This window comes from Ovis aries, chromosome 6 (genome assembly GCF_016772045.2).
Source record: "Ovis aries strain OAR_USU_Benz2616 breed Rambouillet chromosome 6, ARS-UI_Ramb_v3.0, whole genome shotgun sequence".
NCBI classification, from domain to species: Eukaryota; Metazoa; Chordata; class Mammalia; order Artiodactyla; family Bovidae; genus Ovis; species Ovis aries.
In genome coordinates this window covers 22,363,755-22,389,654 of record NC_056059.1, presented here as the reverse complement: position 1 = coordinate 22,389,654, position 25,900 = coordinate 22,363,755, and the positions used below count along the sequence as shown (strand labels likewise).

Here is a 25,900-nt window from a genome sequence, read left to right as displayed (position 1 = left end):
ATTTTTACTCTTCAGTCAATCTACCTGTTGATGTGTGTGTGTGTGCGCACACACACACACTTTATTTGCAGAGGAAATGGCAGCTCTGTATGGACCCCTGGACTGCAGGTGGGCTATACACAGCCCTCCAGGCTGTTCAGGTGTGTAACCCTCCAGGCCACAAAAAGCAAACCATGTAGGATCTTTGATTTCCATGTCAAGGGGACTGCAAAAAGTTTATCACCTGGCCAAGGCTGCAAGGTCACAGATGAAATTTGAGTTACTTTATTTTTAAAAATTTCTGGAAGCACTGCTTTTGGTTATTTTTCAAATATGATTTGTCATTTTTTATAGTCTCTTGCTCTTTATTCATGTTTGAAACTTTTATTTCTGGCACAATGGTTAAGAGGAAAGACTGGAATTTCATTACCTGGACTAAAATCCTAACTTCTGCCATTAACCTTGGGTAAGTCATTTATCCTCTTTGTTCTTCAGTTTCCTCATCTGTAAAGCAGAGATAATCATGTAAGAATATGTTTGTTAATAAGTATATAAATTTGTTGATAATAAACATGTGTAAGTAATAAGTATATGCTTGTAATGAGAATTAGAAGTTAAGAATTCAGAACAGTTCTTGGCACCTAAAAAGTATTACATGAGTGTTGGCTTCTGCTTTTTGTGGCTGATTATTTTGACAGGAAATTCATATAACATGAGATTAACTATTTAAAAATGTATAATTCAGTGGCATTTAGTGTGTTCACAATGGTGTACAATCATCACCTCTAAGTTCCAAGGTACTGTACTTTTATCATTCACAAGGGAGACCTCATACCCATTAAGCAGTCAGTCCTCATTCTTTTCCATGACCCCCACCCCCATCCGTGGCACACATAAATCTGACTTTTGTCAGATTTATTAATAAATTTAACTATTCTAGATATTCATAGAAATATAATCATACAATATATTTCCTTTTATGTCTGGCTTCTTTCATTTAGTGACATGTTTTAAGATTCACCTATGTTGTAACATGTATCAGCACAACACTCCTTTTTATGGCTGAATAATGTCACTGGATCGTTATATCACAATTTGTTTATTCATTCATCCGTTGTTTCCATCTTTATTGTGAATAATGCTATGAACATTCATGTATAAATATTTATTTGAATATGTTTTTAATTCTTTTGGGTATATATTTGGAGTGGAATTGCTAGGTCATATGGTTATTCTGTGTTTAATTTTTTTAGAAATTAGCAAACTGCTTTCCATAGAAGCTCTATCATCTTACATTCCCACCAGCAATGTACAAATGGCTCCAGAGTCTCCAAATCCTCAAGAACACTAATTTTCCATATTTAAAAAGTTATAGCTATCCCAGTGTGAAGTGGTACCTGATTATGGTTTTGATTTGCATTTCTCTAATAACCAATGATGTTGAGCATCTTTTACACATTTGCTGGCCACTTTTGTTTGGAGAACTCTTCTATTCAAATCTTTTGCCCATTTTTATATTGGATTACTTACCTTTTGGTTGAGTTTTAAGGATTCTTTATGTATTCTGGATATTAGACACTTACCAGATATGTCATTTGCAAATACTTTCTCCTATCCTTTAAGTTGTCTTTTTATTTTGATAGTATACTTTGATACACAGAAGTTTAAAATTTGGGGCAAGTCCAATTTATCTATTCTTTTTCATTGCTTGTGCTTTTGGTATCATTTCTAAGAATTTATTGCTCAATCCAAACTAAAAAAAGTGTATTCCTTTTTTGTTCCAAGAGTTTTATGTAATTTTAGGTCTTTCACTAAGGACTTTGATCCATTTTGTTAATTTCTGTATATAATGTAAGGTAGGAGCCCAAATTTGTTTTTTTACATGTTAATATTCAGTTGTCTCAGCACCATTTGTTGAAGAGACTCTTCATTCCTCATGAGACTATTCACCACGAGTGGTCTTGGCATCCTGTTGACCACAAGATGTATATGAGTTTATTTCTGAATTCTCAATTATATTCCATTGTCCTATAAGTTTATCTTCATGCTAGTATCATACTGCTTTGATTTCTGTAGCTTTGTAATAAATTTTGAAATTAGGAAGTATGAGTCCTCTTTTTTTTTCACATTTTTTGTACTCCTTTGTAATTCTGTATGAATTTTTTTGTATCTTCCATTTCTGTAAAAACAATCACTGGGGTTTTGATAGGGATTGCATTGAATCTGTAGATTGCTTTGGGGATCATTGCCATCTTAACAATAACAAATCTTATAATCCATGAACAAAGATGTTGTTGTTTAGTTGCTGAATCATGTCTGACTCTTTGTAACCCCCTGGGCTGCAGCATGCCAGGCTTCCCTGTCTTTCACTGTCTCCCAGGGTTTGCTGAAATTCATGTGCATTGAGTTGGTGATGCTGTCAAACCATTTCATCCTCTGCCTTCTCCTTTTGACTTTAATCTTTCCCAGCATCAGTCTTTTCCAATGTGTCTGCTCTTCACATCAGGTGACCAAAGTTTTGGAGCTTCAGCATCAGTCCTTCCAGTGAATATTCAGGGTTGATTTCCTATAGGATTGACTGGTTTGATCTTGATGCCCAAGAGACTATCAAGAGTCCTCTCCAGCACCACAATTCAAAAGCATCAATTCTGCACTCAGCCTTCTTTATGCTCCAACTCTCACATCCATACATGAGGACTGGAAAAACCATAGCTTTGACTAGACTGACCTTTGTCGGCAAAGTAACGTCTCTGCTTTTTAATATGCTGTCTAGGTTGGTCATAGCTTTTCTTCTGAGGAGCAAGTGTCTTTTAATTTCATGGCTGCAGTCAACTATCTGCAGTGGTTTTGGAGCCCAAGAAAATAAAATGTCACTGCTTCCACTTTCCCCCCTTCCATTTGCCATGAAGTGATGGGACCAGATACCATGATCTTCATTTATTAAATGTTGAGTTTTAAACAGCTTTTCACTTTCTTCTTACACCCTCAAGAGGCTCTTTAGTTCATCTTCACTTTCTGTCATTAGAGTGTTATCATCTTCATACCTATCCTACCTATCAAGGTTGTTGGTATTTCTCTTGTTGATCTTGATTCCAGCTTGTGCTTTATCCAGCTCAGCATTTCGCATGATGTGCTCTGCATATAAGTTAAATAAGCAGAGTGACAATATACAGCCTTGTCCTACGTACTCCTTTCCCAAGTTTGAATCAGTAGGTTGTTCTGTGTCTGGTTCTAATTGTTGCTTCTTGACCTGTATACCTGAACACTGGATGTCTTTCCATTTATTTAGGACTTTAATTTTTTTAGAAATATTTTGTAGTTTGCAGTATACAAGTTTTGCTGCTTCCTTGGTTAAATTTATTCCTAAGTATTTTATTCTCTGTTATAAATGGAATTATTAATTTCATTTTGTAATTCTTCATTGCTACTTATAGTAGAAATACAACTGGGTTTCCTGGTGGCTTAATGGTTAGGATTTCAGGCTTTCGCTGCCAAGGCCTAGGTTCCACCCCTGGTTGGGGAACTGAGATCATGCAAGCTGCACAGCTCAGTCAGAAAAAAAATACAACTAATTTGTGTTGATTTTGTATCCTATAATTTTGCTGAATTATTAGCTCTAATAATTTATATTAAGATTTTTCTGTCATCTGGAAGAAAATTTTACTTTCAATTTGTATGATCTGATGTTTTTAATGTCTGAAACTTTTGCACATCAGTTCCATGGTGCAGTACTAAGTTCTGTTGTACTTTCTTTTCTGGCTTTTAACTGTGAGCTATTATTGAGTCCCTACAGAGTATTTGTTTACTTCCACCAGCACCAGGTTGCTGATTTGGAACAACTTTAAAAAATGTTCTGCTTGGGTTTTCAGACTATCCACGTAGTAAGATTTAGAGTGGCAAATTTTCACAAAGTCAAACTATTATTACATATTCTAAGAGAATATTCTTCTGCCACAAAGAAAGAAGATTCAAGACATGCAGACTCATTGTCTGTATTTGGGTTTATCCTAATTGACACCACTCTTTGGATGTATTCTGGGCTTTGCCAGGGTCATGAAAATGAAAATATACTTCATTTGATTCTTCAAGTGTTCTCAAGATGCTAGCTAGTTTCTCATTATAGCCTGCTTCTTTTGGGTTCCTGGTTTCAATTTGGTTTGGGCTTGAGATTAAGAACATTATTTTTTTTTAAAAGTGCTTCCCCCTCAGCATGTTTAGTTGCTTTTTCACGTAAAGAGTTGGTCAGTGTAATCATCTATACTGACAGAAATGGAAATGTCCAACCACTCACTGAGATACTTAAAGAGTCAAGAAGCATCCATCAATTATAGCCTGCCAGGCTCCTCTGTCCATAAACATTTTCAGGCAATATTAGTTGGGTTAGTTTCCTTCTCCAGGGTATCCTCCCAACCCAGGGATCAAACCCACATCTTCTGCATTGCAGGTGGATTCTTCACCTGCTAAGCCATTGGGGAAGCCTCCATGTTAGGGTGGTTATTACTTAACACTGCCATGGTGCACTCTACTGTGGCAGTGCTGTTGGTATTTTATGTAGAATAGTTGAGAAAAATCACTGATAGGTTGACATTTGAAACCTAACGATTAAGGAAGAGCGAGCCATATTTTATCTTTGATAATCCCAGGTAAAAGGGAAGAATGATGGCAAACATCTTGAGGTAAGAAAAAGCCCACTGTGTTCAAGCCTCAGCAGAGGCCTGTGTGACTGAGCTGAGGAAGCTGGTGGGGAAGTTATTAGGGATGAAGTGGTGAGAAAAGTCACTTCCAGCCTGTAAACTGCTTTTAGGATTTGGCCTTTATTCTTAATGAGATGAGAAAACATTAGGTTTGGAGCAAAGTGATGATGTGACCCAATGTGCTTTTAAAGGAATATGCCTGGTGTTGCATGGATGATAAATTGCTACGAAATGAAAAGGGAGACCACTTAGGCTTTTGCAATAACTCAAGAAACAATATAGATTTAGACCACATAGACCATCATGGCAGCAGTGAAATGTGGTAAACAGGTAGATTCTGAAAAAAAAATGTAGGTAGAACTGACAGAGATGTTTAATTTGCAAGTTTAAGAAACGATGCCTAGGTTTGGGGCAAATGCAACTGAAATGTTTACACTTGCAGAGGCCAAGAGGTAGAAATGTGTGTCTGTGTACAAAAGTCCATCATTCTTTAGAAAGTGAGGTGGATGATGAATAGGAAGCTACGCAAGTGTTAAGAACAATGGCTGGTAATCATATGGTAATGTTTAACTGTTCTTAAGCAACTAGGGATATCAAAGTATTTCATTGTTTGACCCTACTTGATAATATTCAAATTTGACAGGGTAAACAAGGAACCAAGTTTACACAGAGGCTCAGACACTAGTAAGAATGAAAAGTAGTTATTTCACAAAACCATTTTCTACAATACAGAAAAAAATTAAAGAGGGCTCTTAAAAAACATTATTTCATCCAGAACGTCCACAACCTGGAGAGAGAATTAACAATGGAATGTTAAATAACATATTCCATGTAATAAAGCAACTATCAGGAACACTGTGTATCAGAATCATTAGAATTTTTTTCAAAATGAGGCCAAGAAAGGAATGAGTAGTTAGCAGGGTTGTAGAAAAGGATGTGAAACAGTGATTTACTGGGAACCTGGAGGTGGGGGTGGGGACAGCCAACAGCAAGCTTCCTAGCCTTTTGTGAACTTTTTCATTTTTTAACATAGAATACTTCGGGAGTGGGAGAGGCTGTCACCTTTCAAAATTCTGGTCCAAATACCTTTACCATTTATTTTTCCTTTACAGCAGGGGATTACAAAAAGTTTTAATTGTTACCTTACAGTATGTTTAGTATCTGTAATTCAGTGAAGACACCAAATACCCTTAATGTGACATCTTACCTTTCAACCCTCTCATTCTCCCAAAAGTTGCTTCAGCCAGAGTATGACCAGGGCTCAAATCCATGTTCAGCTATCTATCTAGCCAACACTTAGCAGAAAACTAGCACCTGGTTACTCTTTTTAAACACTTCTTGGCTTTTAGTTGAATCACATTTCTTAGAATAAAGTCCTATCTGTTAAGACTGCTACTTAAAATTAGTTCATTATGGGATGTTAATACATTAAGTAAACATGTAAATCAACCTATGGCGTAATTCAAATATGAAGTATGTTAGAAATTTAACACTTGGGCATGTATGTTCTTACAACCATGAAAGAAGAGTAAAATAATCATAGGGTCAAAGTATTACTGCTGAAGTCTATTACAAGGGAGAGCAAAGAACAGACCTTCCAAGACCACTTTAATGGCTTCTTCAAACTGGCCACTGTGTCATTCATTTCCGAATCAGTAGGCCTGGAGTGGGATTTGATCATTTCCATTTTAAAGAACTTCTCAAATGATAGTGATATTGCTCATCTTTGAGAATCCTAAATCCTTTACAGACCACAGTTTTTGTTACAACTGTAAGTTCAAAACAGAACTCACACACAACATTAAGTGTGAATTTCATGTTAGCTGGAATTACCAAGTTAAGACCAGAGTGTCTTTAAACACAGACTTTAATGGTAACAATTCTTTAAGCTCAGTTAAACCTTAGCTATTACAAGTGTTATGCTGATGTCACTATTAGACAATATTTAGTGACTTGCACTGGGTTCCTCATAAAATAGAGACAAATTCACTTAAAACTATAAGCAACAATCATTTAACAGTTTTGTTACGCCAACACAAAACATGGCTAATCTGATCACTTCCAAAATCACTAACACAGGATGGTCAATATCTGAATTATGTCAACTAAACCATTAAAAAAAAAAGTGAGTGTTTCACTACCCCTGAGACCACCAGTTAACTGTGGTTCATACTTTTAAAAAATTGTGAGTACACCCACACAAGAAAGCCAAGTAGTTTCTTTTAAATCTGATTATCACATTGCAAACTTGCCCAGGAATGAGTCACTTAGAATGTAATTTTATCATTACGTCAACTGGACTATAATCCTCACAGGTTAAGATAAACAACATAATTTAAAACTGAATTATGCATTAAAAGATGTAAGAAACAGGAAGAACCAAAATCAATTTTTAATGTTAATAATCACTTCAGTGCTATACATGGCACTATTAGTATATATGGGGGAAAGGGCAAATTCTTGGATTCTTTTGAAGGTTTCACTGCAGATGATCTCAAGTCCAGTGTTCATACATTCAAAAATGTTGGTTTTCCAGGTACTTTTACTGTTCTGTTAAACCTGGAGAAGCCTTTATGGCTTGTTCCCTTAGAAGTGACATAGGAAATATAGAAAGCATCAAGTCAAAGATACAGAGAACTGGACACATCTATTAATCATTATGACAGTAGCTTCAGGAAGTCATCTCTATAAAAACTTAAGGGTTATCTGTAGCTAAAAAGGTCAATTTGAAAGCCAAGTAGAATCCAGCTCTGACAAATGTTTTATTCGTGGCTGGTTTTCAAGAAATGATATGCCTACTATAAAAGCTATTATTTTGAGGGAATCTTGTTAATTATCCTAAAAATAGAGCCAAAAAGTTTCTTACCTTGAGGAGGTATCTTACTTATTTGTACTTTGAATCCAACACAGTTTTAACAGTATAATATGTACCCTTGAGTTATTTTTAAAGCAAAGATAGAATAAAATATTCACTCATTGCAAAATGGTATAACTGGATTGATATTTCTCAATGAAATGCTTATTACAGAATTAACAAAGCCAAAACATTTTCGGAAGGCATGCATTTCACTTTCAGTTTAAAGAACCTTAATTCAATAAATCATGTCCAAACTACATATTAAAATGTTTATAAAAATCAAGCTTTAACATTTATTTTATATCTAGCTTTCCACATCTGTGTGCAGACAAGGAGTAAGATTGCACATAAGTGTAAGCAGTGCAAATATGTGTAAGTGGAGAAAAGTCACAGATGTGCTAGAAGTTGAATACAGGACCATAAGAAAGCAATGGACAAATCAAAGAAACCAGGAAAAAATAATAAAACTATAGGGTCAGAATTAGATAGGGTGAAGAATGATAATGCCCTTGTTACTACAGAAGTTACATAAGTGGCACAGATTGCACTTGTCAAACAAAAAATAATCCAATAGCATTGACTTTTATTCATTCATGTTAAGTCACCTGAAATGGTATCTGTTGCATTTAAATGCTCATTAATGTAAATGGCTGAACAAATCCATTTTAATGGATATTCAATCCATTAAAAAACTCAATATCCCACATAGTCACTTCAACATAGCCTCATGACAACTCCCACACCAAAACAGTATTTTATTTTGTAAATTTTGACCCATTATTACTCCCATGTTATGGTCTTTTCAGCTGTCAAGCGTACAAGGTGAAGAAAAAATTTAGTTAGATGGGGGTTGCACCTGGAAAATAAATTTCTTAAACTCCATATACATGTTTCAAATCTGCTGGGTCCCAAGTCCATCTATGAACTCCCAGGCTGCCAGTATCATATGCAGCATACTAAAGCTACACTATCTGAATAGCAAATTCTGCATAAATCAGGTCAACCAATGTCAACCTGTAACAGACTGCATACTTTTAACTGAACATGGCAAAATATTCACTCTCTTGAACTTTACATCATCTCTGATGTCAAACAATGAGGCAAATCCCAACAGTATATACAAAAAACAGCTTTGCGTTTACAAAAGATTGTTTCCCATACTGATTAATCCAGGCAGCTAACTCATTGGTTTATGCAACTTTATTGAAGAAAAATAAATCAATTACTAGCAGAGCTATTAGTTGATCACTCATCCATTGACAACTTGCATCATTTATTCAGTGCTATATTAAACAGTGTATTGGAAGATAGATTAACTAATAGCTCCAAGCCTCCTAACAATTTAAATGAAAATTACAAAATGTTTTGAGACCCTATTTTGGAATACAAAGGGTGTTTGACTTCCAATTTCCATTCTCTGTAGAACAAGAACAGGTCATTCCTTTATTGACATGCATAAAATACATCACATTTTCTGTTCTGCTGATGCTATAAATTCAATACCAATTCTCCAGCCATATCAGTTATGAGCATAAAGTATATCATGTAACCTCAAATCTCTAACGGTGGAAGGCTTAAACAAGAATGGATGCTGCTAGAATAATGCTGCTTCCTTTGATGTGACAACTCAGCATCCATCTCCCTCCCTCTCAGATGATTCTTCAGCATGTTAGAGCAGTGAGGAATGGTTTTAGTCTCATAACCAAGTTAGAGTGAAGACATTGGCCACATAATACACATGCTCCATTTTTTTTTTAAAAATTCTGAATCTTGGGCAACTGTTCTCTTGTAACTACTTTACAGTTTCTAAAAGCAGTTATTGTCCAAAGCTGGAAGAACTTAAGTCTTCTCAGATGAGCATGTGAATGAATGGAGGGAGGTAAACAAAAAATAAAATTAAAAAAGATGAGGTCTGATAGGGGAGCAGCCGGATAAGAAAATCAAAAAAGGAACAGTAATTTAAAGTTTATTCCAGCTATAATGCAGGTTATTCTGACTTTAAGGTAGCATCACATGGCATACTTCTGAGTCCATTCCCGAGATATTCTGTTGTACCTGTAAATAAAAAAGATGTTATTTAAAAATTTAAAATAATTCTTAATACTTAAAAGGTAAGGAAAGAGTATTTTACTTCTAGACTTATCATGGAGTCATCTTCAATGGCTACAATTAGGATAAAGTCAACAAGGAAGAAAAAGCACTGGTACTCAAAGCACTGTAGGAAACAAGACCATTATGCTTCAATACAGTGTCCTAATCAAAGTAATACTTTCATAAACATACGGATAGGCTAGCAAAAATCAAAGACCTTTTTTCTCTCCTACTACTGACCTAATGGTCTATTAGAAATTTTACAATTAGTATACATTCCAACAAAGGTTAACCTTTTTTTACAATTTGCCATGGACCTATTATCAGAATAGTGCACTTATCTGTAGATCTATAGAAACTCCCATGAAAGCCAGACTGAGCATTTTTATCTGAATCCTGGACTTCATGATAATTTACTTCACCCTGGATATTACCTAAAAGAAAATGCCTTTGAGACTTCAGCACAGGTAGATTAAGACACTGGGGAAGATGATAAAAAAGCAGTAATTTTCAAGAGGAGGTGGGCTGTGAGTTATATGTGCTAATCAAAATCACCTGTTACTTTTAAAGGGTAGTGACTGGCAATTAACAAACCCCACCGAGACCTGATGGATGAAACTAGTAAGGAGTACAAGTGGGGGCATCTTTGTTTAAAATGATCAACAGGTAATTCATACACAAGCAAGGATATTTACTACTGAGGAAGATCACTAATATTGATAAAACGCTATCAATTTCTCCCTGTATTACTACCATGTCATAGACTACTTACCAGAACAAAAATTATAGTGATAACCTTAAGAAAGGAATATCTAAAAGGACATAGGAGAACTGATTTATATTTACAGTTTGACCTCTATAAAAATATTAACTTCATTTCAAACCAAGAACTAAACATAGTTCAACCGTTTTTCTAACTTTAAGTTCTTTCTCTACCAATTCGTGGTTACCTCATTCAAGGATACCTCTCAGAAAGCCAGCACTTTAAAACAAAGGTTTCATTTAGCATACAGGTAGCCACAAAGTATAGCTGACACTAATGCATGCTTGTCAGTAATGAACATTTAGTACAGATAGTGAGGCTTAAAAAAGTGTTTATCCCTTACATTATTATCTCTTGGCAAAATTTTAACTAAGTCACCACATTCCATATAGTATTGAAGTTTAAAATATACCAATTTTAAAAGTTAAAATTTAAATTCTATAGTAATTTGAAAAAGATACTAAAATTTTCATTTCTTACTGGTGCTATATAAACTCTGTTTTGCCATGCAAAAATACTCTCAAGCAATAATGACTGCTGGGTATACTTTCACGCTAAACAAGAGATCAAGCAGTTAAGTGTACAGTTTTCAGAAACTGCCACATCAGTTACCTTTGTTAGTTAATACAGTGCCTTAACGCATGCAGCACTCATGTGCTGGCAGTACCATGAATAAGCGCACCATATTGTGCAGATCCTCTTACCCTACAACATAGCGTATTTCTCTGTCCACTCTCTTGCTAACCTATTGTACCTAATTGAACAAGTATACTGAGCGTTAATTATAACATAAGGAAATTATAATGGTAAAGTTGTACATAAAGAATTCAATATATAAAATATTTAGACCAAATTTTTACAACAGTACCAATATTTTTCTCTTGTTTTAAATGTGATTGGGGTCAAGAAAAAATACCTTTCTTCCTCAAACTTAAAAGTGACAAACTGCTGAACATGTTAGAAAAAGAAAACATAACCTAGTAAATTAAAAAACAACAACAACAAAAAGCCAATCACATTTAAGTAACTAGCTTCTGCACATTTCAACTACCATCTTACCGGAAATAAGCATCAAGTCTCCTTGGCATCATGCCACAACTTACAGCAAAGTATATAATACTAACTCATTAAGAAAAGCCACTTTTTATGTTGTTTTCTCAAATTACTACATACTTACTTATCTCTGTCTGTTTTATAGATCCGTGCAATCTCTGGCACTAGGGGGTCATCTGGGTTTGGATCACATAGCAGTGAACAAATGGATAAAAGAACTGGAAGAAAACAAATGTCTGTTACCCACAACTGGGAATTTGGTTGAATAAAAGTATTTAAAAACAAGTATTATAATATAAACCTCAATCCTCAAAAGAGGATTAGTTTCTATCTTAATTTCCATAAGACAAAGCTTTACAGAGATTTTGATTCATACAAGACAAGCTCCTGGTAGTTAAGAGATCCTAAAAATAGGTATTTGTTAGCTAGTTTACTGACTAGATACAAAAATCTGCCAAATTCAGAAGTTCTGAGATAGTGAAATGCTACTGTATTAATTTATATTACTTTTTCTTTTGCTATGCCACGTTGAATGCGGGAACTCCTGACCAGGGACCGAACCTGTATCCTCTACAGTGAAGTGTGGAGTCCTAACCACTGGACCACCAAGGACTTCTCTCTATGAACCTTCTGAAATAGTCAAGTGGAGTTTCTTGGTAATGGCTGGAGGGAGGTGGGGGTGGGGACTTTGAATAAGAGTACAGCTATGCAATATATGCTTAGCTGTTTAGCTTGATAAAATAATCCATTTTCTGTCCTACTCTCGGGGGAGTTTCACAAAAACACCCAACTGCCCCAATGACTACAGGTTTTATCTCCCAGAATTTATAAGGTAGAGACCATATCCAAGAATTCTGGTTAAATTAAAAAAAAAAAAAAAAAAAACAAAACAACCCACCAAGATCTACTACTGAGTAGTTCTTCAGCTACAGCTCTCACACTGACCTATTCAAAACATTAACTTAAAAGATGTAAAGCATCATTAGGAATATGTATCTAATTCATTGTGAATACGAATTATGTGCCACTGTGCAAAGTTTTATAAAAAGTTTACGACATAAAAGCTTAATGTGGTTATGACAATCCTTGAAGATAATAGCAATACCATGAAAAAAAAATACATTATCATAGAAAATAGAACTTTAAACTCAAGTGCAGGATCAGAAATAAAACTAAATCTGCATTTACAGAAACAGTGTTCAGTATTGCAGTGCATTCCCAATGATGGTAAAACCAAACAAACCTGGAAAATAGTATTAAAGTCTTCTTCATACCAGGTGCCTGGTGTTAAGAGAAAAGAAAAGACCTGAAAAGAAACTTGAATGTATCCAGGGGGGTAAAAAATGGGCCTAAAACAATGCTGCACCTAAAAGAACGACAGCAGCATTTACCCAAATTGTCCCCACTCCCCACACAAAAGTGTTTCTGATTAATCAAAAACAATTCTGGGAATGCTAGACAGTCCCTTCAGAGAGATTCAAATGCACTGTACAAGGACACAAAAGGCTTGATGTCCTGACTTAACAAACGAATGAACAAACAAAACCTGTTTCACTTTGCATTTACCACACTTCTAAATATAAAACTTCTTGTAAAACACTACTAACTATTTCAGGAAATAATCTGGGGAATGCTACATTAAGTATTCAGCCAAAAAATGAGAATGCTTCAAGTTAGCTGCTATCCTCAAATATCTGAAATTCAGTCATAATTAGCAACATTAAAAACTCATTTTGTGTACTAAGGAATGCTAATAAGCCAGCATCAAAAACTGAATATCACTAAAAGGCAGACTTCCTTCTCATTAAGTAGCTGTGTGGTAGGTGATTTTTATTTGTGGGGTAAAAGTGACATAAAAGCCACCAGAGTTGTTTCAAAGAGATGGAGAGATATTCCATCTGGAACATCAATGTGGAAACTAGACAACCTATTAAAAATGCCACACAACAGATCGCTTTTAAAGTAGAAGAGCAGAATTTATCTAGAGACCTTTCCCAAGACTATGCATTTTAGACTATTATTAGATAGGAAACAACCTACCATGATACATGAAAACTTAACTAAAGGTTTCTTAAAAAGATTTTTTATCTAAAAAATAAGAAACACAGGAAAATGAAATCAGAATTTTCCCATAAGAAACCTCAAGTTCAAAAGCTCTTTTAACTTTAGGTGTACCATTTTTGCTAAATGGCAACAAATGAGTGAGATGTACAAGTGGCTTGGGATTGAAAAATATACTAAGAAAGCTATTAAATGCTGCTATTGATATTTGCAAATACTGCCCCCTCCATCTGAATGTTAACTTCTTCCCAAAAAATCTTTAATCAATACTGCTAAGAGCAAAAAGGATGTAACTTCTTATTCCTTTTCCCATCTTTATTAAAAAGCTGGCATTATAAAAATACTTAGGTAAGTCAGCTCAAAAATGAAACTCCTTTAACTATTAGAAAAATCAAAGCCGCTAGTATTTTACCTTTAGAAATAGTTAAAGCAGGAGACCACTGTGATCTTAGAATATCGAGACAAATGCTGCCATTACTGTTAATATTTGGATGATAAATTCTTGTTGTAAATGCAACCTAAAATAAAAAAACAACTTTATTTTTCCCAAATAAAAACAAGCATTGTAAACTTTGGCAAAAAACTATAGCTACACTTAAAATAGTTAAAAATTTTAAAAATCTAATAGCTAAAGTTATACACATAAAAATATCTATATTCTGACCAAGATCCTTCAGGGGCTTCTTTTTAATTAAAATGGAAAATATAACCATGTGGCAAAAATTTTATTATCAGTGATATGGTGGGTTGTTCTGAAGGTAAACTTTGGCCCTACCATAGCATGAGTATCAAAGGAGCAACTTGAAGGGAATTTAGGATTCACTAACAAATTAGAAACTTTCTGAGGTAGACCAAAGCATACAGATTAGCTCATTTAAGGCATCAAGGTACAAAAGCATGTATTAGAATCTCCATTTCCAACTGTACATAAAACACGCATTTGAATATCATAAAAGTATTTTCATTTAAAGGCCAAAATATACTGTAGTCTTAAATCCCAACACAAATAATGGTATATTTTTTAGCAACGTGTGAAAACGCACAATGAAGGTTAGTGTTTGGAACGCTAGTATTTAAGACACTAGAGTTACTGATCCAAATCTGTATACGCACAATAAAGTGAGAAAAATGCTTCCACATGGTATAGTTGAGCCTTGCAACGTAAAGGATAAGGCAATTCTTAACTCCAGTTACAAAGTTCAAATCCAGGTTTAGCTCTTCTTTTAACTAAGGCTAACAGTCAGCATTCAACATCAGTGATTTAATTCAGTATATACATTCAAGCCCCAATTATTCTTATTCATTATACACTCACAGTAGTTTAGCCTTAACTTATGCAGAACCCTAATGTCTAGGAATGTTCTATTCTTCTGAATAAAATACAAATCTTTACTCACAGACTTGGGGGTGGCAGGGAATACTTGCCTTAGGTGGTTTGAAGGGGTAGTCTGTAGGAAAATGAATTGTCAAAAAGAATACACCGCCTTGATATGGGCTGTCATTCTGTGAAAAGAAAAATATGCTTAACTCTGCTATTTAAAATGACTGCTAAATAATTCATGTCAACATTTATTTGCTAAGCATTTCTCTAATATGAAGCAAAATTACCTATTTACACAAAAATAGTCTAAATTATTCCATGATAAAGTTCTTATTAGTGAAAAACCATAATATTTACTATAGAATAAGGAATCATAATTTAGATCCTATTTTACATGCAGTCAAAGAATTTTAGAAAAACTATTCAGAAACACAAGGTTCGAGATCCTAGTTCTCATCAAGTACAGGTAAGAATGAAGTCTACATAATAATGCATCTAATTATCATCTGAAAATAAAGCTTATATCTGTTTGTTGAGCATTTCTTCTAATGACAGTCATATATACACAAACAACTTTGTACCTTAACAGGCTATTCTGGTCACTGGCAAACCAGAAATTTATCCCTTGTAGGTAAACATAACTCCCTTCAATAGGGGAAGTAGAATAGAAACAAAGAAGTTTCTAAGAAGTTTAGTTCCCAATTGGCCCCTCAAAATTCTCATTTAATAAAACCATGACAGCTTTTTCTTCAAAATTACACCACAAAATTCTTTATAGTAAGTCAATACATAAAACTACTAGATTTGGAAAAGCTGGGATGTTTGCTTTGCACACTTGAAACAGAAGATACAAAATTTCAAGCTACAGCAGTACTTTTTCTCCTTAAATGTTTTGCTCACTGTAATTTGAGTATGAAAAACTCCTCAGTAAATAAATAGCATATAACATTAGTATGAAGTAACATTTGGGAGAAACTTACTAGTATTCCACATTTAATTTAACCAATACCAAGAAAAAGATGCAACTGTTGCCATTTCATGAGTAAATGAAATAGGACTTAAACATACCAAAGAATGAAAAGATGATGATGTAGTCAAGGATTTTAAGGTCAAAGAGTTTTTTTAAAAAAATGGAATTGCATAACTGCCTCTGGATATGCAGTCAACCTGGAAATATGTTTGAAAATCTGCAGTAACTGAATTATTGTCAATACCCATTCCTCTCCATTTGAGTGAGGATGTATACAGTGCTATCATGAACCTTGTATCATACTATGCCCACTTCTTATTCGAGGCAAATAACCTTCACAGGGCTGACACTGTAGTACAGCTCATTTAATCCCACCCCTCTGTAAAACTACTAAACATTAATTACTAACTCCATTCTACTTACTAGGTAGTGAAAAGGGACACAGAATAATTTCTCATCTTGCTAAATCTACAGTCTGGTAGACATATAGTGAAATTTTATAGCTATTATAAAGAAATGAAAAAGGGTATATACCTGGGGTTTAAAGGAGAATGGTAAGTATACTGATGATCAAGTTAAAAGATACATATGATTTAATGGGAGAGCTACTATTTAAATGTCTTTCCTACTTCCAAGTCCCTCTGCTTCATAATGCCTACAAAACTCTAATTCAAGAAAATTAAGACTGCAAAATAGCATCTGCTAAGTACAGACAAATCAGACACAAGAATGTGACCCAAATTTATTAAATTAACATATCATTGTTAAATAATGACTATTAATTGGAAATAGATGCTTCAAATAGTTTACACTTTTATAAAATAGGCTCATGGAAGATATGTTTTTACCGAGTACAGTTAACAATTTAAGGGTAAACTGTTTTAATGAAAACATGTTTTCATTAAGCTTTAATTTCAAAAATTCTGCTTAAGCTTTCATTCCAAGTTTCATACAATCAAGCTCTACATCTGACTGCTTCTTAAAGGCAGTCTAACAATAGATTTAGTCAAAATCAAATTTCATCTCACTTGTTCAAGAAAAAAAAACCTTATAGAATGAAAATATTTCAATGTTACAAATTAACACCAAAACTCCAGCAAAGAGGAGAAACTGGTAAAAACAATACATGATCTAAAGGTAATCAAAATATGTCACCTAAAAACTAAGGCTCTACATTTGAATTTACCATAAATCAAATAAATATACCAAGAAAAACAAAAAGGAATACTTTGATAGACAAACCGAGCCAATCTTAGAAATGAAGAATTCATAACAGATCTCTTCTTTAGAAACATTCTACCCTAATTTTGCTACAATTAGTCCAAACTCCAAACTGCTCCTCCCTCAGTGTCTGTCTGTACTCTTCCCCTAAGGCAACTATGATATTCTGCTTCTATCTCCTGTCCCACACTTATTTTGGTAATTCTAGGATCTATCTTTAGTGTAGTTATTCCTTCTAAGACATATATTCAAATGCTTATTGAATATGTTCTACTCGGATGTCTCAAAAACTGAAACCACAATAGTCAAGCCACAAACTAGGATCTCATCATTGATTCTTTCCCATCTTACTCATAGTAGATACCGAATCTCAAAAATCCTTAATAAGTCTTCTAAACTGGATTCCTCTCCTTTGTATCCACTGCTTTAGCTCAAAATCTTACTAACTTTTATCTATATTATGGAAATGGTTTACTACTGGTATTCCTGCCTTCACTCTGGTTTTTCCCTCCAATTTATGCCTCAACCTAATGCTGAAGTGGTCTTTTCAAGATAAAAGTTAACTCCGGCTTGAAATCAAACACAGCTTGCCAAGACTGAAGCTCAAATTCCTATGCTTTAATGATCTGGTTTCCAACAATCTAGTATCATCTTTCACCTCCTCTCCAGAATACATTTCTTACTGCTCAGTAAATAATGCTTCACATTTCCTTTTTCTCATATTTCTTTCCCCTACACTTGGAATATTCTCCCTTACCCACAGGATCCTACCTATACTGTACGGTCCATCTTAGGCTTAAATGTTTTTTAAAATTTAAATAATACAGTCCTCCCTTGAGTCCAAACTGCTGGCTGCCCTTTTAAAATACCTTGCTCTGTATAGTTATTATTAAACAAAAATTTAACATTTAATTTTCCTCTTACACTATACAGCTCCTTAAAGAGTAAGGTACTAAAGGTGAGTTTTCATGTATTATTAGCCTTTGCCAGGAAAACGTAGTAATAGTCAACATAAACTGAAAAATTCACCCCTGTATGACAATAAAACATTTCATATGGACCAAATATTTTACTTCAGATAGTTTTTGTAGCTGATTCTGCTCAGGCTGCCAAAAATCACATTATTCACATACACAGTATGTGAATAGCTATTTATCTTAGTTTAGGTGGAATGGAAGTTAGTGTGGTTCTCAAAATAATTTCAAAATTCCTTGTAACAGCTCCATTTCCAATTTTAAAAAGCAAGCACAGAAATATCAGAAATAGGTAAGGAAATTAAGCTTCTTCTCACTGCACCAATTTGTTACAGAAATTTCCCTTAGTACAAAATAACCAACAAAATTTAAACACCACGTAACTAGCAATGGTCTGCCAATTCTTTCAAAGCTTTATTTTTTATCAGCATATCTGATCTAAAGTATCTTGTCTTCAGAAAGAATAAGGTAGCATACAGGTTTTAAGAATCATGCATTTTTGCTCAATCATCAAGAGCACTTCCTTACTATAATCCACCAAAATCCAACAGTAACTCTAATAACAAAATAAAATTATCTAATCAAACTGTGATGTTTTGTCACAAAGATGCAGTCAAAAGTCAAAGCAACATGGTTTGTTTCATTGATATACTTAATAGTAAGGGTAATTGTTAACCATGTACAAGCTGACATTGAAACTTAGGTGCTTACTTATGAAGCACAATTAAGATCTGCATTTTGGGTGAGTTTTTATAACTTTTGACTCATTCCTGAAATTGTCCAACAATGAGAATTAACTTCTGTAGAAAACCAGTAAATCTAAAAGGCTAATGTTACTAAAGCAGAACTATGCTATTATGGTATAAATATAATTTTTGTTCTTGTTAATCAGGGGTAGAGTTCTGAAAATAAAATATTTGTTTTTGAAAGAAGAAAATCGCTATCCTTTATATTAACAGGTTGCTGGAAAAAAAATTAGCAAAGAATAGCTATAATCTGAAATACATATATGAAATAAATAAAAAATGTTTCCTGAAAATAAAAGCAAATTAAACAGCCAAAAATTTTTTCAGGATAAGCAATCTCCTATTCTATGGAAGACTACTATTGAGCTCAATTATGCTTCACTTTGATTTATTAAAAATGAACTTTTGGAAGGGAATAATAAAAAAGCAGTTTCGTAAGTCAAGCAGAAAAACGTTAACACTGGTTTAAAACAACTGGTTTATTACACACACCATCCAATCACAAGTCCTGACTACCAATTCTTTCATGCTTTATTAGTACTGACAACTCATTTTCATGAGAGTATCTTAAAGCACCTCTGAATCAAAGATGAGTTTTACTTGGTTCAGATATGGCAAGGCATTGTATTGAATCCTGTGCTTTGAAAACTGGTGATCTATAATGGAAAAATTCTACAAGTTGCAAATTTAAGTGCTGAAGTGGACTTGGTAGAAACTGTTGGCAGATACACACATCTCATCTGAAAAAAAGGAAGCAGTTGCTAGTCCATCCTAAGCCTAGTCAGGAGGTTTTTATGCAAAGACTGTCAACTTTTAAAACATTGTGTGGGTCAGGAATTCTCTGGTTGTTCAGTGGTAAGACACAGTACTTGCACTGCAGTGAGGCACAGGTTCAATCCCTAGCTGAGGAAATCATAAAATCCCACAAGTCATGAGGTGTGGATAAAAAATAAAAAACACTGTCAAACTGGGTCAGCCGTGAGTCAAATAAATATGTATATTTAACGGGGGTGGGAAGCAAAGAGCAGTGGCAGATCACAGTTTTGTCACCCATTAGACAAAAGCAAGCACTTAAAACAGTAAAAATATACCTGGAGGTAACTGGAAACAATCCTGACTCTGTAGTTTTCATTAGGATAATCCAGACATACTTTAAACTATTAAAAATATCCCCTTCCATCTTATTTATAATCAGAACTGTTAAATAAACATGTGCTAATCCAACCCGCCCTCTGGCTAACTTTTCAAGGGTATTTCCTCTTTTATAATTATGTACTACTATTATCACACCTAGTACATTATTGCCATTTCTATTGAAATTAAAATACCAAAAGGGGTAAGAAAGCAGAAAATTCAGTAACAAACACACAACTCAGAACAGAAATCCTCACGTGCCTTCCAAGTTAAAAAAACGTTAAGTATTGTGCAAGATACAGTCTTACCCCAAGATGTTTTACTGCGCTCTAATTCTGTGAAATTCTTAGATGGTATCCATAATTCTGAATATTCAATTATCCAGCAATACAGTTTCTTATCTACCCAGGATAGAAAGGAATTTTGCTGTATTCAAAATATCACTTTCTACCTAAAAATATTCAAATTTTATATGAAACTAAAGTTCTAGAAAAACTCAAAATATCAAAATAATACAATTAAGCTAGATTTTAGGCAGTTACACATTCAGAGTGAGTAACACCATGATATGGTCAAAAAACTGGCTCTGTAAATCAGGAAGCTCTGTGACAATACTTTACACTGCTATGAGGGAAAATTAGAAGAGATATTTGACAGGTCACAGAAATGCTAAACATAGAACCCAGGGAATACTGTACTTAACAAATGACTAGTTTCTTTCAAAAGCAATACAATTACGGCATATCCTAAATAGAATTACAATGTAATGAAATAAAGCTATAAAGAGTTAGTTAAAAATTACAAACTAGATTAATGCTGTGTTTTTAATTAAATCTTTGCTTTTAATTATCAGTACTTACAGGTCCCATAATTGTGGCTTGCCAATGAAACACTAGAAAAAGAAAATACTCTTGTTATTGTCTAAAAATACACAAGCTTTTTTGAAACTAATGATAAAAATCAACTTGAAAATTACTTACTATCATCCCCAACTGGACCTGCAGAACATTGTGCTGGAGGGTCACGGGCCAAATCACTAAGTTCCTAAACCAAGATAGAAAATACTGGGTCATAAGACCATAACAGAAAGAGTCATCTGCTTTGTTATTTTCACACCATTCTTTAAGGGACATATAATCACAATTTACATCAACAATACATTCCGTAAGAAAAGAAAACATAACCCACCCTAGTCCAGTTCCTGGGACACACTAGGCATAGTTATTTTATGGACACATACCAGAACAATCATCTTGGCTAAGGGTTCATGAAAGCACACACACACAGATATGAATTTTCATCACAGGCATACCTTGTTTCGTTGCATGTCATGGATACTGCGTGGGGGTTGGGAGGGTGCTTTGTTTTTTTAACAAACTGAAGGTTTGTGGCTATCTGGGCCCTTTTTCTAAAAGCACTTGCTCATTTTCTGTCTTTGAACCATATTTTGATAATTTCTTGCACTATTTCAAACCCTCTGTCAGTTAAAAAAAAAAGATTACAACTTGCTCAAGGTTCAGATGATTAGTGTTTTTCAGTAATACAGTACATTTTTAAAGACATAATGCTTACTATACACTTAACAGACTACAGTAAACATAACTATGTGCAATGGGAAACCAAAAATAAAAAATGTGTGACTTGCTTTATTGTGATATTCGCTTTATTTTAGTCATCTGGAACCAAATCTTTTTTCTTCAAGGTGTGCCTGTATATGAACAAAAGCTGTCCTACAAAATGAAAATGTTGTAATCCGATACTTCCCTAGGTTAAAAACTTAGGGCCGTTTTCAACATTCACATTATTGCTGAACTTTCAGACCATCTCACAGGTTCTATCTTAATCACTATCTACTTTCTTAAATACTGTTCTTTCTGAACCACACTACCCAATGATCTCATTTTCTCCTTAAAATCTCTCATAGGGCTAGGTAAGTATCCTTTTTGGTTTGATCTCCTTATCCCTATACTCAACACCTTGTCTTTCACTCAACATTGAGTGTAACTCTGGAACAATCCATCTTTCTAGGTAGAAAAGTGGTTTGCACATAGCAAAACAGAGTTCCCACAATTCCATTTGACCTTAATTTCCAAAGTGTATCTGGCCCTTCTGTGACTTGTATATAACCCATACGGATAATCTTGTAAGAAAACAAAGCTGCTTCTTTACAAGTTTTTTAAAAATTTATGATACAGTCTTATCTCTATACACCAGTATGTAAATTTCTACAGCACAGGGATTTATAGACCCTGTAAGATCCCCTGGAGGAGGAAAAATGGCAACTCACTTCAGTATTCCTGCCTGAGAAATTCCATGCACAGAGAAGCCTGGCAAGCTACAGTCTGTGGGGTCACAAGGAGTAGGACACGACTTAGTGACTGAACACATGAAACAATAATGGACTTCAAAGAAAAAGGCAGGGAGTACATTTTAAGAAGATAACGAGACATATTTGCCTTTACTACATGGTCAAAATAATGCATTTCAGAAAACAGTCAACTGTTTAGAAATGTGAGTTTAGATTCACTCCAGTTAAAAAAAAAAGTATCAATACAGAATTGTCTTTAGGAGTGATCATTTTGCACTGTACATGTCAAATTATTGTGCTGTACATCTATTATGTTATACAAAAAAGTCCCTTGACACACACTTTGCCAATCTGCTTCTGAAACTTAAACTACAACTACTTTTAAGTTTATCAGACAGCCAAGGAATGCCAGGAGTCAATTTTAAGATGATGGACGAGAAGTTCAGATCAGACCTCTACGGTTGCCTATGTAAATTTACTTCGTATGTTCAACCAATTTGAGAAAATTAACTCTAAACACTTTGATTCTGAAGGGTAGGAACCACAGAAGCTCAATAGCTAAAACAAGACAAAACAAAAAAACCCACAAGTGAAACTAAGCATGGAAAGAGGAGCCTAGTGGGCTATACAGTCAACTGGTCGAAGAGTCAGACACAACCGAGTACACGCGCACACACTCCCCTTTAGCTTAGAAGTGAATCATAGTTTTTTTGAGAAAAGTAAATAATGCTGGCAACTTGAACTAATCAACTATCCAGATGACTCTGTCATAGGCCAGATTAACTCCCATAAAGCATTTGCTGTAACTCCCATTAAGCACTGTAGTTAAGAATAGAGTATAGTCTGTGATATGAAGAGAATTTTTTTCCATGTCTCAAACTTCTGTAACAAGTTCTTTTAACTGGTTAAACGAAAAAAAGATAAATCAGAAACTTATGCAGTTTGAGTTCCTCTTAAAGAACATAAGTGTCCAAAAAAGTCTATTTTAAGGTTAAAAATGTACCTATTCTGAACCACCCTCACTGCTTTCCTATATGACAATAAATTAACACAAATATGCTACTAAAACCAAATACAAACTTGTGCATACAACTCAAATGCTCAAACATAGCAACATGACATAAGGACAAGGATTATGTTCCTCTCTCAACATGATCACAGTGGAGTCTCACTTTTAATCCAATTTAGACCCACTATGTCCTAGCGTTATTTCCTCACTCTAAAATAGAAATGCCTATTTTACAGAAGTTTTGAAGGGATGAATGAGATAAAGTACTCTAGCACACTATCTGGTATTTAACGTATTAGGTACTTAGCAAGCAGACTACCCATCTGGAAGGCAAGATTTCTTGGATAGGTGCTCAACTCATTTATTAAACAAAATAAATCTGCTTTATAAATAGTCTACATTATTACAGCCTTAGCTCATTTAAATCTTTTGCCTGTGTGATTATGCTTAGTTGTCTATAACATAATCATCTAGCAACTGTCTGGCTCATGCTACAATATACATTACTAATAACTGGTCAACAATTCAGGGACTATTTGTGGATGGGGTTTTAAAGAAACCATTTTACCAGACTGTGTGCGTGTGTGCTAAGTCACTTCAGTTGTGTCTGATTCTTTGTGACCCATGAACTGTAGCCTGCCAGGCTCCACTGTCCACGGGGATTCTCCAGGAAAGATACTGGAGTGAGCTGCCATTTCCTTCTCCAGGGGATCTTCTCGACCCAGAGGATCGAACCCACGGTTTCTTATGCCTCTTGCACTGGCAGTCAGATTCTTTACTGCTATTGCCACCTGGGAAGCCCAGGTTGAATCGCACGAAATTGTTAATACTTGACCTTTTCTGAACTACAGAAACTGCAATTTCATGCAGTTCTATCTAAAAATGTCTAGTATTCATTTGAGCTCAAATATTACTAACATTAGTTTCTTACACAGATCTACCCCAAATCATGTACTTTTATGTACTTAAACACATTACTGAAGTGATGCTAAAAACCACTTCATAATAAAGGTCAGGGATCTACAGCTGACCTGGAATATATCTATATCTTGTTAAAAGTTGCACATTTTATGAAAAAAGCCTAAGAAGATATTTTGAAACAGTTTTCCTACACAGGGACATCTTTGAATCACCAAGCCTTTATATGTTAGTATTCACTCCTTTAGAGTGAATAAACAATTTCAGGAAAAGTTAGCACTGAATTTCAGCTCTTCACTCCCATAATTTCAGGATAGTCTTCCCCTCAGATAATTTGTAAATGCCTTATTTTCCAAGTTCTCCATAACTAAGACACCTCTTAATACTCAAACATCTATTATTTGGCCAATTAACTTATGTACCAAAATCTACTTTAAAGTAACACCCTAACTTTAAGGATCAAAATACCTTTCACATAAATACAAGGACTTACTTCAAAGATACCAAATAATTCTCATGACATTAAAACATAAAAATATCTGAGCAGTGAAAAAACATGAGAAAAGCTTAAGAAGTCAGATGCTCTTTCTATGCAGCATTTTGTCAGACGCTCAAACCACCTTCCCTTTCTGGAAATGTTTTTCTCTTACTCTAAATGTATGATTGTAGTGTTGGGTGATTGTTAGTTACCATTAACCAACTATTCAGAAAGGATAATCATAGAATTTCGTACCTTCAGCTTCAGTGGTTAGCTCAGAGTTGGAAATAACGCAAGCTAGAACCTGATCCTACCATAGATTTTTCAAATTGAAGCTAAAAACTGGAAAGGTCATTTCCTTCCTTCTCTAATCAGGAGCTGTGGGGATGTGACCCAGAGCTATTGGCAAGCACAAGCCCTGAAATTACATGATGAATCCGAAGAAAAAGAGGCCACATTGGGCAGCCGAGATTAAAAAAAAAACTAATTTGGCATACAAATACGCAATTTCAGTTCCTAAGGCTGTAGCTTGCTCTAATTCCTACAGTTACTGCTTTGATTGTTAACTACTCCAGTTTTCTCCTAACAAATCCAATAAGTAGGGGGACAAAAAAATAGAGATAACCATCTTAAAGCAGAGTGCTACCTGGGCTCTACTACTATTATACACGTTTATCCCACGAAAAGACAATGTACTGCTTTAATCTGGCTGTAACATGTATAAGAAACATAAATGAAGCAAAGTTGAAAAACCAAACTAGAGAACCAGGAAGAAATCATGTGTCTTATCTAGTAAACAGCTAAACTTTCAGTGACAGAAGCTTAAGTGAAATCTATTTCTAAAATGAAAAGCGTAATATTAGCACATTTCACCAAAGCATTTATTTATTTATATGGAGATTGCCTTTTTGGTGTCAAGCATATTACATCTGAAAATAACAAGATAGACCATGAATGCCTTCCCCCAATAGATTAATAGAAAGCAGACATAACATAAAAAAATTAAAAATTACGTTTCAAACAATCTGAATACTTAAAAGGCATTCAACTGCTTTGTGAATTTTGAAACGGTTATCACTAACCTTGCCTGAGTTTAAACCAGTGACATTGAGCTCGGTCTTGATAGAGGGATAAGCGTTCAAGATAGAGAAATTAAAATCCAGGGGAGTGAAAGAAAACAGGATGTTAAAAAACTCTTGTAGTTTGGTATACCAGACATACAATGGGGTACAGGTAGCAGGTATGGCTAGAAAGGTTTATCAGGGCTGGATCTTTGGAGTCTTGAATACTATGGCAAAGACTATTCCACAGGCAATGGGAAGC

The 25,900-nt window shown here is 34.6% G+C and overlaps 1 protein-coding gene across 25 annotated transcripts in view; it reads right to left on the bottom strand.

The window, feature by feature from the left end:
• Positions 1-8,093: 8,093 nt before the first annotated feature.
• Positions 8,094-25,900, bottom strand: part of UBE2D3 (ubiquitin conjugating enzyme E2 D3) — a 67,455-nt gene continuing 49,648 nt past the window's right edge. For 8 of the 25 annotated variants that reach the window (XM_060416835.1, XM_042251191.1, XM_060416834.1 and 5 more), the window contains 8 exons: positions 25,660-25,695; positions 20,845-20,908; positions 20,725-20,756; positions 14,924-15,001; positions 13,911-14,016; positions 11,562-11,655; positions 11,089-11,138; positions 9,481-9,585 (listed from right to left, as the gene is read on the bottom strand). In XM_060416835.1, the coding sequence (XP_060272818.1) occupies positions 11,090-11,138; positions 11,562-11,655; positions 13,911-14,016; positions 14,924-15,001; positions 20,725-20,756; positions 20,845-20,908; positions 25,660-25,695 (459 nt within the window). In that variant the 3' untranslated portion in view covers positions 9,481-9,585; position 11,089. Of the gene's footprint in view, positions 11,139-11,561; positions 11,656-12,680; positions 12,719-13,910; positions 14,017-14,923; positions 15,002-20,724; positions 20,757-20,844; positions 20,909-25,659; positions 25,696-25,900 lie in introns of all 25 variants that reach the window. The other 17 variants (XM_060416842.1, XM_042251195.1, XM_004009662.5 and 14 more) reach the window with 6 other exon arrangements.